Genomic DNA, 16,164 nt, shown 5'->3' with positions numbered 1-16,164 from the left:
TAAATTCCTAGAAACATATAATCTTCTAAGACTGAATGATGAAGAAATAGAAAATCTGAATGGGCCAATTATAGTAAGGATACTGGATCAGTAATCAAAAACCTCCAAACACACAAATGTCCAGGACCAGACAGCTTCACTGGTGAATGCTACTAGACATTCAAAGAAGATTTAATACCTATCCAAATGGGAAGATTGAATACCACACCTTGGAAGATATGAATGCTTCCAAACACAATTTCCCAGGTCAATGTTACTCTGATACCAAAAGCAGACAAGGACACCACAAAAAAGAGAAATTACAGGCCTGATAAACATATATACAAAAATCCTAGACAAAGTATTAGCAAACAATCAACAACACATTAAAAAGGCTCATATACCACGATTGAATGGGATTTATTCCAGGAATGCAAGGATGGTTCAATATCCACAAATCAATCAGTGTGATACATCACATTAACAAAATGAAAAATAAAAATGATATGATCATCTCAATAGATGTATAAAAGCACTTGACAACATTCAACATCCATTTATGTTAAAAAACTCTCAACCAATTAGGGCTAGAGGGACCATACCTCCATATAATAAAGATCATATATGAAAACCCACAGCCAACATCACACACAATAGTGAAAACTGAAAGCTTCCCCCTAAGCTCGGAAACAAGACAAGGATGTCCAGTCTCACCGCTTTTATTCAACACAGTACTGAAAATCTTTGACATAGCAATCAGGGAAGAAAAAGAAATAAAAGGCATCCAAACTGGTGAGAAGTAAAATCTTTACTAGTTGCATATGACATGCTACTGTATAACAGAAATCCAAAGACACCACCAAAAAGTTGTTAGAATGGATATAAGAATTCAGGAATGTTGCAGCACACAAAATTAACAAATAAAAATCTGTTGCATTTCTATACACCAACAATGAAGCAGCAGAAAGAGAAATCAAGGAATTAGTCCCATTTATCAGTGCATCAAAAACATGAAAATACCTAGGAATAAACAACTGAAGAGGTGAAAGACTTGTATTCTGAAAACTATAAATAAACACTGATGAAAGAAATTAAAGATGACACAAAGAAAAGGAAAAGTTCCATGGTCATGGATAGGAATTTAATACAGTTAAAATGTCCATACTACCCAAAGCAATCTATAGATTCAACGTGATTCCTCTTGAAATCTCAATGGCATTTTTCACAGAAAAGGAATAATCCTAAAATTTGTATGGAACTACAAAAGATCACAAATAGCTAAAGCAATCTTCAGAAAGAAGAACAAAGCTGGAGGCATCCTGCTTCCTGATTTCAAACTATGTTACAAACCTGTAGTAATCAAAACAATATGATATTGGCAAAAAAAGCTGATGCACAGGTCAATGGAACAAAACAGAGAGCCCAGAAATAAACTCATGTGTGTATGGTCAATTAACATACAACAAGGAGGCAAGAATACACAATGGGGAAAAGATAGTCTCTTCAACAAATCATGTTGGGAAAACTGGACAGCCTCATGCAGAATGAAACTGGACCACTTTCATCACCATACACAAAAATTAACTCAAAATAGGTTAAGGATTTCAATGAAAGACCAGAAACCATAAAAATCCTAGAAGAAATATAGTTATTAAGCTCCGGACATCACTCTTGGTGATGTTCTGACTCCAAAGGCAATGACAATAAAACAAAAAATAAATAAATGGAACTGTCACATTAAAAAGCTTCTGCAAAAGCAAAGAAAACCACCGACGAAATAAAAAGGCAACCTACTGAATGGGAGAAGAGATCTGCCAATCATAGATCTGATGGAGGGCTAATATCAAAAATATGTAAAGAGCTCATGTAATTCAATATCAAGAAAACAATCCAATTAAAAAATGGGCAGAGGCCTGGAACAGACATTTTTCTGAAGGCGACACAGAGATGGGCAATAGACATATGCAAACATAGTCAACATCACTCATCACCAGGGAAATGCAAATCAAACCCACGATGAGATCCCACCTCACACCTGTCAGAATGGCAGAGATCAGTAACACAAGAAACAACGGGTGCTGGTGAGGATGTGAAGAAAGGGGAATCATCTTACACTGTTGGTGGGAATGCAAACTGGTGCAGCCACTCTGGAAAACAGTGTGGAGGTTCCTCAAGAAATTAAAAATAGAGCTACCCCATGACCCAGCAATTCCACTTCTGAGTATTTATCTAGAGGAAACAAAATCACTCATTCAAAAAACTATCTGCACCCCCGTATTCATGGCAGCATCATGTACAACAGCCAAGGCTTAGGACCAGTCTTGGTGTCCATCAAAGGATAGATGGATAAAGACATGGAATCTAAACAAAACAAATGAAGAAACCAGACCAAAGCAATCTCAGAGAAGAGGACAGATTGGTTGTTGCCAGAGGGGTGTGTGTGTGTGTGTGTGTGCGCGCGGGGTGTGAGCAAAATGGGAAAAAAGGGCCAAGAGGTAGAAGCTTTCAGTAATAAGAGGAGTAAGTCACAGGACGTAATGCACAGCATGGTGACCCGTCAGCAGTATTGCACTGCATGGCACCTCACGCCCCGTGGTGACGGCGATCGCCACAAGGCTTGTGGTAGTCACTGTATTTGCAGCGTATATGCACAAAGGGGTCACGTGAGGAGTCCCCTCTTTTCACGATCGCTGTGGGAGTCAGATAATCTAATGCTGGTCCCAGCAGCAACCAAGCATCCAACACGTGGTTGCTATAATTTTAATTTATTAATATATTTATAGTCTCATTGCCCTTGGCAAGCTTGGCTGGAGAGGACAACCGAGCCTACTTCAAAACAGAGGTGACTTCCCAGCAGGTGCGTGCGCTGTGGGCTTGCAGTGAGAATGGGGTTACTGTCCAGGCTCTGAGTCCTTTCAGAGGTTTGCGGCAACGTCAGAGTTACTGAGTGTCCAACCTGGCCAGTGGGCGGGTGACTGGTGGCTGCAGGGGAGGACCGGGGCGCTCAGGCTCTCCTCCCCTCCTCTGCTGACGGCCCACCCGTGCGGGGCTGCCATCCCCACACACCCTGTGTGCACTGGGCTGTGTCTGGCTGGTGTGCTCTCCCTGGGTCTGTCTCTGCCTCCCTAGTATCCACCCTCCCAGACCCCTGTCCTGTGCCTCTCAGCTCCTTCCACAGAGTAGATGAGGTTCCCAGCCGGGGCTGCTGCACAGGCTCCAGAAGCAGCCCCACAGATCTCCCCTTCTCGGTCTGCTCCTCCTGCTCAGGCTGTGACAGGCTGCACCCAGGTAAGGGGCTCCCCGTCTCCCTCCTCCTGCCCCAGAAGTCTGGACATGTGCTCTGCTCCTGACGTGCTCCCCCCACCCCCCAAGCTCCTTCCTGGCTGGTCAGGCGTGTCTGGGACAGGCTTTCTGGATCCTGGGGCAGGAGGGTCTGTGATGAGGGCACAGGCTGGGGGCACAAGAGGCCCCTGGCCTTTCTTCCAGGTCCCAGGCTCCAGGGCGTGTGGTTGAGCCAGCCTGGCTCCCTGGAGCCCTCTGATGCCACAGAGACCCGAATGTCTTATCCTCAGCAACTGCCTGAGAAGCTCCCATGGCTGGTGGTTGAGATGGGAGTTGGAGTGTTTCTGGGGTTCTGGATAAATGTTGTCATACCAGTCTTCCCCAGGGAGGAGCAGTGACCCCAGATGCCATCAGAGTCCTTGAAATGGTCCCACGGCCTCCGATGGTGTCGGTTCAGAGCTCAGACAGATCTCAGGTCACCCCTGGTGGCTAAGCCAGCCCAGGGTCTCCCTGAGTGACAAGGCTGTGTGGAGGCAAGAGACAGGCCCCTGCAGAGGTACAGATAGACCCTGTGGACCTACTGGAGTCATGGAGCTGCTGTGACGACATCCCGGGCACTCCCAGAGTGATGTGTGACCAAGCAGAACTACCTGAAGCTTCTCAGGGTCCACAGGACGCAACCAGAACTACACACGGGCCTCCACATGATCATGGGACAGGGCTGGAGTCACATCTGCCCCCATGATGTGACCACGTTGTCCCACGGGGTGGATCCCTCTATAGAACAGCAGCACTGTCCTGGAGTCAGCCGTGGGGACACCTCACACCTGCAGACCCTCCCTGGGGTTTTGGGTGAGATCAGGACTCACATACTACAGGATACGGGACACATCAAGGGTACAGGGTAAACTCAGATCTGGAGCCTCCTCTGGGAGTCCACGTTTCCGCCCAGACTCTTCACGGGTCTCCCAAGAACTGCTGGAACAGACCCAGACGTGCCATGGAAGCAGAATCCACCGGTGGGCCACCCCTGGCTTTGTTAGAAAAGCAAGGCTCAGGGAAGGAGCCCTGTAGCCTCACAGGGCAGAAGAAGGGCTGGGCACTGCCCCAGGGCCTCCGCGGACATCCAGGACAGACCAGAGCATTCCTCCATCTGAAATAAGGGGTGTGTGCCTTGACCTGGGGCACCCCCAGGAGTCCTTTGATGGATCCCGATGCATGACGAGCATCAAGGCCAGACCCATCCAACAGGTCCAGAATTCTTGCAGGGTCTTGGCAGGTGCACACTTCTGTCAGCGGGTCCCCACCGTGACTGCCCACCCCACACCCTCCCAGAGAGCAGCCCTGGAGCAGCTGTGGGCACATGCCCCAGGGTCAGGGCCAGACACACGTCTTCCGGGTGGGGCCCGTTAATTACCACCGCGACTACTCCGAGAGTCCTCACTTCTGCCTAAGCTGCTGTGAATGAGCTCCTTCCTTTCCACTGAATGATTTCCGACCAAGAAATACCCCTGTAGCTTGGCTCTGTGCCTCAGCCCGGGCATGGAGCAGCCTTCATTTGCTGAACGGGTGACTGAACGCATTTGTCACCGTGGCGCTGGAGCCCGGTTTATTAATTCATAACCAGCAAAGCCACAGAGTAGGGGACACTGACTTTGCTTCTCAGGCTCGGGCAGTGGAGTGGGCTGGGAGAGGTGGGACCTGGCTTCTCCGGAGTGAGGTCTAGGACTCCTCAGGGAGACCCAGAGGCCTGTGGCATCATCAAGGCTCTGAGCAGTCCTGCAACAAAGGACCTTTCCTGGGACTTGTTCCACCATGGAATCCTTTTTGTTTTCAGGTTCTAAAAGATCAATCTGTATTCTGTGAAACCAATGTTCTGGGGTATCCACCTTGGGACTCTCGGGTTGGGGCACGCACCAAGGCTTGGAGTGACCAGACCTTGGTTCAAATGAATTATTATTTGGCCTTGGGGGCTTCAGCGCATCTCCTCTGTGGATCTGCTTTCTCCTTCACAAAGCAGGCAGGGTGTTGCCACCTCACAGGTTTGTTTAAAACAATCTGTTTTAAACATGGTTTAAAAGAGCTCATGGTTCATAAAAGTGCTCAGTAATGGGTTTTGAATCAATGAAATCCTCTGCAAGTCTAAATGATGGGTCTCATCAACCATCGGTGGCAAATTACCAGGAAACACACACGTGTGTGCACGGACACGCGTGTACAAGCAGCCAGAATCCATGACTATGATCTTATTTGAAAATAGGGTCTTGGCCGACGTACTTGAGTTAAGATGAGCTGTGCTGGGTTAGGAAGGAGAGGCCCTAATAGAGGAGCATGAGGGCGCAGACACACGGGGAGAGAGCCCAGCGAAGAGGCAGGCAGAGGTGGAGAGATGTGTCTACGCATCACGGGACAGCAGGGGCTGCCAGACGCTACGAGAAGCTGGGAGAAGCCAGGAGACATGTTTCCCTGGGACTTCAGATTCCTCGCCTCCAGAACTGGGAGAGAGTCCACCATCCACCATGTTGTTTCAGACTAAGAAATGCACGTCCTTGCCCCCAAAACCCATGGGCACGAGCACACATACGGGGCCCCAAGGGCTTGTGGGCCAAGGGGCTGAGGCTGCACTAGGGTTGGGGGTGTCTGTGAGCCAGCAGGGGCCGCCATCCAGGCATCACTTCAGCTCCCATGTCCCTCTCATTCCACTCAACTGATCAGCTGGTTTTCTGCTCTCGTCATCAGAATCCATGCCTTCCCCCACCTCATGCCACCCTACTTCAAGGCTTCATGTCCTCCCACCTGGGTCACTAAGTTGGCCTCTCTGGCCCCAGCGTCCAGTCTCACCTGCCCCGATTTGCCCTGGTCGGCCAGAACCCAGACCCATCATCTGGGTCTCTGCTCCCTGCCTCCTCTAGCTGAGCAATGGAGGCACCACGCATGGTTGTCTCTGGGGCCTTGTCGCCTGCGGGCTCCTGGCTCCTCCCTCCTGGTCCTCCTTCGGGGCCTGGGCCCAGCTGGCCCTGGGCCTCTGCCAGCCCTCTCTGCCAGATGCTGCCTAGTATCCAGTCCAGAGGGGGCCTTGCTGGAGAACCCGCTGGAGCTTCCGCCATGTGTGTGCACACGAGTGTATGTGCATGTGTATGTATATGTGCATGCAAGCATGTGCACATGGACACACTCTGGCCTGCTCTCTACCTCTTCCACCCTCCCCTCAATACGGGCCATCATCCAGACTCCTTCTCAGGTCTTCCCAGACACCCAGGTCCCTTTATTCTTCCCCCAGACTCCTGGGGGAGGCCACCATGTCCTCTGGCCCCTGCAGGGAGAGGTCCCATCCAACGGGGGGGCAGGCCACTCCAAGTGTGTCTCCCAACCTCTCTCAATGCCTCTGCAGCACAGCCTGTTCCTCACATGCTGGCTCCTCCAGCCCTGGCTGCACGACCCTCATGTCAGGTACACAAGGCACTTCACCAGGTGGGCCAGTGGGAGGACTAACGTCCACAGCCCCTCCATGTGATGGAGGCCGATGTACTCGAGTTACGATGAGCTGTCCACAGTCCACAGTCCACCATGTGATGCTCCCTCCACATGGTGCTCCCACACCAATCCTAGGACCTGGCCAGCTGCCCCACTCCTAACACTCTAACCTCATCAACATGGCCCCACATGGGGCCTGGACCCCACTTGACGATCCTTCCCCTGCTCTGAGTGGCCTCACTTTGCCTAGGCTCTGCCTCAGAGTTCTAAAGCTGGAATCTTCTCAGGGCCTGGCTACTGCACTGGGCTCTGCTTCGTCCCCCAGCCGAGTGCCTGTCTCAGGCCCCTGTCCGACTGTCACCTCCTGGGGGGCCTGAGTCCTGGGTCACTCTGGCCTGCCACCTGGTCAGGACCGAGCCCTGCTGCCAGGAACACCTCAGTACCTGCTCACCTCTATGCCCTGCCTGCCCTGCCTGGACCGGGGATGCCCGCCTCCTCCCCAGACTCAGCCTTGTATGAAGTAGCACAGCCCGTGGCCTGGGGCTCAAGTCAGTGTAGCCTCCCCATGCCTGCTGCTCAACACTGTCTCAAGTAAGTCACTGCAGCCTGAGGAGCCACGGCCACAGAAGTGACGTGTGGCTGCTCCTGCACAAATATCTGCCAGTCTGTCCCCACCCCTCTAGACGCCTGCTGACTGCAGACACTCTCGTCCGGCTCCATGCGCTGTTTAGCCTCCATCAAAAACCCAGCAAGCAGCTGCTCCAGAGAAGGCCCGACTCTGCCACTGGGCACACAGGCCTTGGGGGCTGGCTTCAGGGGCTCCTGCCACACACGTGCCCTGTGTCCTCCACATCCCTTCTTGGTGGCACCTCCTTGAGGCCCCCAGGTGGGTGGAAGTGCCCCTGCCAGGACCCCTCAGGCCCTAGGCTTTTGTCTACAGCAGTGCTGAGCACCCTGTGCTGCCACGTTTACCACTGGGTGGTCTCTTTGCTGGATAGGGAGCTCCTCCAGGGCAGGCCCCTGCCTTCTGTGCTGTACTCCCATGGCCAAGCGGCATGGGCCTGGCTCCTGGGAGATACTGGCCACTCTGAAAGACAGGCACTGATGGAGTGTTAATGTGCTCAGAACGCTGCTTCTGCCTCTAGAATTCTCCTCCTCATTATTTCGGGGGAAACCCAGTGTGCTTCTCTGGTCGCCTGGCCAGGGATGACAGAGTCACTGAGCATAAGGAGAAGGGGAGGCCTGGCTCGGAGCTGCCCCTCCCATCATGAGCACACATGGCTTGGCTCAGTTTCTGTCTCCTGCCCTTATGCCCAACCTGAAGGCTCACTGCCTCTGCCCCCACTGCTCTGTGTGTGTGAGCCATGTGTCACAGACAGGTCTGCATTTTGCAAAGACAGATCTGGCTGCGCACCGGCAGCTGGACTGCAGGACACAGGGCATGCTGGGAGACTGTGGGGCCCCCGGGGCTCTGCTACCAGGCCCTGGAGTGCCTGCTGCCTCGGGGCTGAAGCCTGTCCACTGAGCTGTGGCCAGAGTGGGTCACTTCTAGGGGGAGCTTCAGAGCCAGAAGGGCTCTGCTACACTCCCACCCCTTGGCTGTGGTGACTGGCAAGTGTCAGGATGAATGTCCATCAGCTTGGTCCCCAGGGATGACAACACCAACTGCACAAGATATAAAGCACCAACAAGAAACACACCTTCACTGTGTTAATGTTACGGCAGCGTCACATGGCACATCTTGACGGGTGCACATGGAGGTGGCCACCCCTGAGTCCAGGCGAGAGGTGATAGCCACCAGGACTGCAGCTGGAAGGAGACAGGGACACAAGGGTGTGGGTCTGAGAGATTCAGGAGGTAAGATGGACAGGGCTGGATGCTGGTGTGGTTGTTCTGCTCCTTCAGGGGCATGTTCGCTTGGATGTTTCCAGAAGCCCACAGGTCTTTCAGAGTTGCCACCCCATCTTAACGTCCAGGGTCATGGCTTGCTGTTGACTAGCTTCAAACCCGCCAGAGATGCCAGCAGCACTGGGCAGGAATCTGCTCATAAAGGTGAAAGCTGGAGCCACACCAGCCACCATTTATTGGCAAGTCCCACTGTGCTGTGCTTGGACTTTGCAAGTAGCACCTAGTTTAACACTTGGAATGGGGACTTGAGGGAGGCAGGAGGCTGGGTGAATTCTAGGTGTGCTTCTGTCTCCACCTCACAGATGGGCCATCCAAGGCTCAAGGAGCCTGAGGACCTTCCCCAGAGGGGACAGAGCCAGGATCCAAAGCCAGTCCGTGTGGCCTGAAACCTACAGCTCCCAGCAAACCTGCTTCGCTGCTGGAGATGGGTAACTCACTCCTCAGTGAGCAGGCTTCGTGTCTGCAGGGCTGCGTGTTCCTCTCGAAGAGCAGGGTGGGCAGTGGGGGTGTCAAAGGCATGACAGGTGCCCTCACACAGGTGTCCCCTCTCCCCCCAGGTCCATGCTGCACCAATGCTCCTGCACAATGAGGGGGCTGAGCCCTGTTTTCAGCTGCGAGCACATGGCACTGGCTCCAGCCCCCACGGATTCTGGGGAAGCCGGGCTGTGGGGTGTGGACGCCTGTCCTGGTTGGTTTTCCCTTAAGGCTCATGGCATTAGAGCTGCAAGCCTCCCACCCAAGCAGAAATCAAAGCTCCTCCAGGGAAGTCACCAGAGCAGCAGGGACAGATTTTCAGTTGCCACTAATTCTGTTTTTCTTGGCAGAGGCTGGCGAACTCAAACCGCCCCCAGCGCTTTCTGGTAGAGGGGCTCAGGTCCTGCCTGGCGGTGTACTCTGTCACCTGGAGCAAGTTCCTTGTCAGCTCTGGGCCTTAGTTTTGTGGTTTCAAAAATCGGGTAATGGTGACAACCACTGAGGGCCTCAGGGAGGACTGGGAAGTGGCCGGCATGCAGCAGGTGCTCTGCGAACTGTATCTACTGGAGCTCAGCTACAGGACGGTGCATCTAATCTGCGCTCACGCCACAGGGGAGCCAAAGGCCCTTTAGCTCTGCCGTTTGTAAAGGTCAAACTTCTGAAAGCATCAGGAAGGACGAAATCTCACGTGGAGCCCTGGTATGCACAGTAGCTAATGGGGGGCTGCAGCCCCCAGGCAGCCCCAGGCCACCCTGGGCCCTGATGGGGGCCACCACGGCTCTCCCATGGCAGGGAAGCCATAGGCTGGGGCCCTCTCGTCTGGTCCACAGCTTCCGTGCACACAGGAGTTGCAAACCCTGCTTCCTCAGCAGATGCTCTGCATGTCCAGTGTGTCCTCTGCCTGACCAGGGACCTGTGTCTCTGTGAGGAGCTGCCTCAGCACTCCTGGGGAGGGACGACAGCCTCCTCTGGCCTTGGGTACCTCAGACTTGACCTCCCGAGCTGGACCCTCCACTGTTCTCCGCCCCCCAAGCCTGCCCTCCTCCCACCCGTCTCTCTTGGTGGGCAGCACGGAGTCTGCTGTGCATGGAGGCAGAGGCTCAGATGTCAGGTTCCATCCTGCCCAGCTGGGTGGCAGGTCCCAGGGCGATACCTGAGTGTCTCCTCATAAAGTCTCCACCGTCAAGACCTTGTCCCTTCATCCATCAGGGCATCGACACCTTTCACCAATCATTAGTTACAACAGCCCCATCGTCTTCAGCCCTGCTAGCCCTGTTTCTCCTGCACCCGAAATTCATGGTCGTCAAAGACTGTAACACGGTGTGGATGCAGGAGAGCCCCAGCTCATTGCTAAGGCCTAAGGAGGTGGGTTTTATACTTGGTCACTAAAGTGCATGGGGTGGGAGGTCATGTCAGGTGGAGGGAGCAGGTGCCAAGGCCCTGGGGTAGGAAAGAAGAGGCCTGTGGAGGGTGAGGAGGAGCATAATGGGGAAGGTGGGGTAGGGCCCACAGGTCATCCAGGGCACAGGGCATTTTCAGAGGCTCTGTGCAGTGCCTGGGAAGGTCAATCTGGTGGGGGCTGTGAGGAGGGAAGATGGGACCATAGGAGGGGAGGACGCTGAGCAGCCAAACTGGGCGCCTTGAGCTCCAGAGCCCAGGTTGGGGCAGGGAGGGAGAATGCTCAGCACTTGGCCAAAGCTACAGGAGTGCCTTAGGGATGGCTCCCCACCCACCCCCTGAGCTCTTTGACGACAAACCTTAAGCTTTATTTTCCTCTGTAGCCACAGGACCTAGCACAGGTCTGGCACTGAGAGTCTGCTGCACAAATAAATAGCAGTGAGCTCTTCCTGCAGCCTGAGTGTGCATGGTCTGGTGCTACCCCTCACTCCCTTCCCCAGGCAGACAGGCGGGCAGTGACCTGGTATTTCCTTGTCCTAATTAACGTATCATTACTGAGCCTCTTCAACCTTGTTTCAGCTCCAGAAAAGTCTGGGAGATGGAACAGACACCCCGCACAGTTAACCCCAGGGTGTCACACCTGCAGGGGCTGTGTCTGATCCACCGCCATGGGACTTCTCCTTAGGCATGAGCCTCCGCAGTCTGAGTCCCCCGGTGACGAGTCTGAGGGGTGTTGCTTTGGCACAACCTTATCCCCCCTACGTGCAGGTCTGCGTTTTTCTGATTGGCCGAGAAGCAGAATGTGCTAGAGCAACGGGAGGTGTGTTTTGTGAGGATGAGAATGCGTAGCTGCCAACTGAGACAGCCAGAGAAAGAGTCTCATTTCAGCCACTGCCTCGTGGGGTGGCACCCCCGGCATCCTCAGCTGTAAGGGGGCACGCTCCTAGCCTCAGAGCTGCTGCTGGTCTGAACGCCCCAGACCAACCAGTAACACGTGCTGTGAAGAGGACCAGGAGCGGGCTTCATCTGTCTCCAGGGAAGGCACCCCCTGGGTGCACAGTCAGTTCGATGGGCCCCCCACTTCTGGGGCCTCTGCCCACATCGGCACTGAGGTTTGGTGGGAGGGATCCATTTGTGCCCCTCCTGTCCCCAGGTAACCAGGAGGAGCCCAGGGTCCACTGTTTGACCCTCTCTGGTTGGGGCTGGGGTGAGGACGGTGCTGAGTTGGCCTGCTCAGGTTCCCCAGTGAAAAGCTGAGGCTGGAACCCTTCTTTCAGGGGGATCAGAACAAGGGTGTGGAAAGTCTGTGTAGGGCACTCAACGCCGAAGCACGGTCAGGAGTATCAGGGGCCAATCTGTAGGGAAGTAGAACCCCAACCCTAAGTCCAGGGCACTAGAGCCTTTGGTGTGTGGGCTGCAGAACCAGGAGCAAGCAGGGTGCAGGTGTCCTGCAGCCACCACTGGGCATGGAAGCATGGCTGGGCCAGTCTGGAGCCCCTGTCATCCCACCCCAGGGCTCCAGGACACTGGGGCCATACCATGGGCCATCAGACCCACATGCAAACCCCCAGATGATAGGATACCAGGGCGGCACGTGAAGATGTGCCTGGGGCCAGGGCCTGTCAGTCCTCAGCATCTAAAGTATGGAACTAACCTATGATCCACCAAGTTCAGCTCAACAAGCACTCCCTGCACACCTACTGTGCGCATTGTCCTGGACTCGTTCCAATCCCTGGAGGGCGTAACCTGCCCTGACCTTTCCAGGTGGAAGCTGCCTACCTAGACCCAGACAAAATGACATCCCGCTAAAAGCAGGTCTTCACCAGATACCAGCTGGTCCAGTCAACCCACCAGTATCTCTGAGGCCTCCTGATGACCGCAGTCTGCCACATGCCCAGCAGATTTGCGATCCGGGCTTCCTGTGGGGCCCAGATGCAGGGCAGAGCCAGTGACAGTATGGCTTGGCACCAGGCTCTGTCGCCAGGGCCGTGAGGGTGCCGTGGGGCCCCCAACCCAACGAGAGATATGGGGCAGCTGCTGGGACTCTCGGTTTTACTGTGGGATGTAGAACACAAACGTTACAAATTCTTGGAGACACGCACAGGCCTGAGAAGCGGGATGTGCATTTCCATGTGAACCAAACGCTTGCTCTGGGGCCAAATGGAAGGAACATCCATGTAAGTGCACGAGACGAGGCACAGCTCTCTAAGGAACGCAGCCCCTGAGAGGGGCAGCACCAAACCGCACCTACTCCTCGCAGCCCTAGCCTGTTCTCGTGCCACAAGGCCCTCTGGTGAGCACATCTGGGCACCCCTGACTAGCAGTGTCCTGGGGAGGCAGCTCTGAGCATCGTGCTTATCTGCCGCTAGTGCAGTTCCACACCCGAGCCAACACTGACCTGAAATCAACATAGGATCTCCTCTTTGGGGATTCTTGGAGGCTGGGTGAATTCTAGGTGTGCTTCTGCCCCTGACTTACTCTGTGCTGATGGGCAACTCCCTTCCCCTCTCTGGTCTTCCGTCTGTCTGTCTGTGAAATGGGAAGGACGAACTGTATGGTCTCCCTGAGGTTCCTTCCAGCCCTAACGTTTTTGTCTGGCCTCCGTCCCATGCCCACATGGGCACTGCATATCAGCTACAGCTTCTCTACATCCTGTGAAAAGGTGCTGGGAACTTACTCTTACATACGTTACCTAACCGAGCTCCAGAAACCTCAGGAAAGCAGGTGTTGTTCTCCCATTTTTCTGGATTACAACACAGAGGCTCAGAGCAGTGAGGGTGTTCTCTGAGCTCCCAGGGCCAGGAAGTAGGCGTGCTGAGGTTCGGCCTCAGGCCTGTCTCTGGCTTCCGAGGGGCTGAGAACAGACGCTGTGAGGCCCACAGCAACTGTCTCCTCCATCCTGCTCTCTCTGCCTGCCGGGCACTCGGCGCTGGGCTCTGGAGCTGGGGAATGAGGGGTGGAGGTGAGCTCCAGTGGGGGCCCAGGCTGTGGGCCACTGGAAGGTACAGGTGTTCTTGGGCTGGCAAGGGTTGGTGACGCTCTGGAAGGCTGGCCAGGGCAGGTCACCAAGGGCTGGAGCAGTGTCTCTGGCCCAGCCTGGGTCTGGCTCTCTGGGGTGAGTCCTTGAGGCCCCATGGAGTGGAAGAGCTGCCTTCTCCTGGCTCTGCTCGGTGGTCTGGGGGCTTCTCCCTGCCCTGTGGCCTGCCGTCCCCAGAGGTCCACCCCCAAATACTCCAGTCCCCAGAGATCATCCCCCAACACCCACCAGACAGGGGCAGGGACGCAAGAGCTGTACTGCAGATGCCAAGCGCAGACCTGTCTTGCCAGTTAGGTGGGCAACTTCCAGCCAGGCTTTCAGTTTGTCTGCTTCCATCACCACCAGTCTGCACCCAGCAGGGGCTCTGAGATCCCAGCTGCCTTTCTGAAACCTAAAGCGGCGGCGGGGCAGTCGCCAGGTGAGACAGTGTGGGCCTCAGCGTCCTCCTCCAGGCAATAACCAGCTGGTCCCCCCTCCCATCTCAGGTCCTTTCCAGCGATGATATTTTTGGATCCAATATCTCTGACTTTACCTGCCCAGAGGCCCGGAGACTGACCAGATGCCTTTGGAGAGCACATGGGTCTTAAACATTGCTCTCTCTCTCCATTCCAGAGGCGCAACCCCCGCCCCCCCCCCGCCCCCCCCCGGCCCCATCTAGGCCGGGCCCTGAGCCCTGCAGCTCCAGAAGCGGGAGGGCAGCGCGTTGGCCTGACTGCGGCGGTGGCGGAGGCTCGGGGGAGGGGGAGGAGGGCGGCGCGCGCCTGTCCCGCGGCCTCCGCAGCAGCCCCGGCCCCGGGCTCGTCGCGCCAGAGGGGCCCTGGAACAGCGGGGGCTGGGGCTCGGGGCTGCGGCTCTGGCCTGGGGCGGGCCGGGGGACTAGCGCCGCGCCGCCGCTCCGAGGCACCCAGCTGACCCCTGCGGCCCCGCCACCCCCAAGGTGGCAGAGCTAGCGCGCGTCCTCTTCCCTGCCAGCGGCGCGGGGGGCCGGCGCTTCTGTCTCGCCCTCCCCGGGCCGGGAGCAGGCGAGCGGGGCTGTCGGGGGCGAGGGACCCGCGGGTGGCAGTGGGGGTGGCTGGACGTGGGTCCGCCTCCACGGTGTGGGTCCGGCCCTCTGGACCATCTCCGCCCGCACCCCACGGCTCTCAGCACCTCCGCGCCTCGGCCCCTGCGTCCCCGCCTCCCACGGAGCTCGCTGGGTGAAGGGCAGCCGTGGCCCGCGCCACCTCCCTGCCCGCAGTCCCTAACCCCTGCCCACCGCGGGGTCGCGGCCCGCCCGAGCCCAGGCTCCCCCCACGCCCGACAGTGCAAGGACCAAAGTTGGGGCGTCCTCGGCCGGCGGAAGCCCCGGGGTGCCGAGGGCCACGGCCGGGGCGCCGGGAGGTCAGACGCGGCGCCGGCCTCACCTGTTTCTCCAGCGGCTCCTTGGCCGAGAGCGCAGGCTTGGGGGAGGGCGCGCGGTCGCAGACGCAGCCCTCCAGCAGGTAGAGCCCCGAGGGCCGCGAGCTCGAGTCGCTCTCGAAGTAGAAGAGCAGGTTCTGCAGCAGCGCGAACCACTTGGTTTGCCATTTTGTGTTGTCCGAACTCCGCTTGCTCAGGTAGCCTTTGCGCGTGCCGTCCTTGCGCGCCAGCAGCCCCAGGGACGCGACGTGGCCATCGTTCAGCCGGATCCCCTTCTGCATGGTGCTCGGAGGCCAGCCCGACCCCAGGCGCTTACATCTTCTCCGCGCGGCCCCCCGCGGTGCCCTGTCCGCGCGCGCGGCGCGCTGCCTCTCCCCGGCTTTCGCTCCCGGCCACTCCTGCTCGCTCTCCCCTCCCCCCGGGAGCTCCACTCCGGGAGCCGGCGCCGAGCTGTACCGTTCCCCGCCGGAACCGCTTCTCCGCTCCTCCGCGCCCCGGGGCCCCGGAGGTGCCGCCCGACCCTCCCCCGGCGCGCGGGCGAGGGGCAGGCGGAGTCATGTGACGCCGATCCCTCGAAGAGCCCGTTTCAGCAGCGCGGACAGAGACACGCACGCAGCCCGCCGCGGCGCAGAGCGGCGCGCAGCCCGCACCTTGGCGCCACCTCCCCTCCCCGGATGCGCACACGCACACGCACACACACGAGCCCTGCGCCTCTCCGCCGGCCTCTCCGGCTCTCCTTCGGGTGCTAAAACCAGATGGGATCAACGTTGGCTGAAGCCCGCGGCACCGGGAGGCTCGCCATCCTGGGAGCCGGCGTCTTTGCGCCCCACCGCGGCGCACTCTCCGCCTGGGGTCAAGTCCCACTTGTCCTTTCCTCTTCCAGAGGCCCCCTCCCGGCACTTTATTCTCCTGATCCGAAGTGGATGGAGGAGGGTGGCTGGGGAAATGGATCTGAAAGAGCTTTGGTTCGATGCTTTGCGCAATAGGCCGGGTCACATTTGTGTCAGCCTCCAGTCGCACTCCCAGCGGCTTCCCCAGCGACCTGAGGACAGCGCAGGGGGGAGACGGGGGAGGGGGTAGGTGAGTGCTTATTTCATTTCATTTTATTTTGAGTGTTGCCATAATTACAGGCGCCACCCCCAGCGCCCTGAGGTCTGGCTGGCGAGCCGCTGCCGGGAGTTCTCTGCAAATACCCCCCAAAGCCTCAAGGCGGG

At 56.7% G+C, this 16,164-nt stretch overlaps 1 protein-coding gene across 2 annotated transcripts in view; it reads right to left on the bottom strand.

The window, feature by feature from the left end:
• The window catches only part of RASGRF1 (Ras protein specific guanine nucleotide releasing factor 1), a 93,398-nt gene extending 77,785 nt beyond the window's left edge, over positions 1 to 15,613 (bottom strand). The window contains exon 1 of one of the 2 annotated variants that reach the window (XM_077874582.1): positions 14,956 to 15,613. In XM_077874582.1, the coding sequence (XP_077730708.1) occupies positions 14,956 to 15,231 (276 nt within the window). In that variant the 5' untranslated portion in view covers positions 15,232 to 15,613. The remainder of the gene's footprint in view (positions 1 to 14,955) is intronic. The other variant, XM_077874592.1, reaches the window with a different exon arrangement.
• Between the last annotated feature and the right edge of the window lie 551 nt (positions 15,614 to 16,164).

Source organism: Canis aureus, chromosome 2 (assembly GCF_053574225.1).
Source record: "Canis aureus isolate CA01 chromosome 2, VMU_Caureus_v.1.0, whole genome shotgun sequence".
Taxonomy (NCBI): Eukaryota; Metazoa; Chordata; class Mammalia; order Carnivora; family Canidae; genus Canis; species Canis aureus.
The sequence above is the reverse complement of the archived record's forward strand: the minus strand, read 5'-3'. Positions and strand labels throughout refer to the sequence as shown.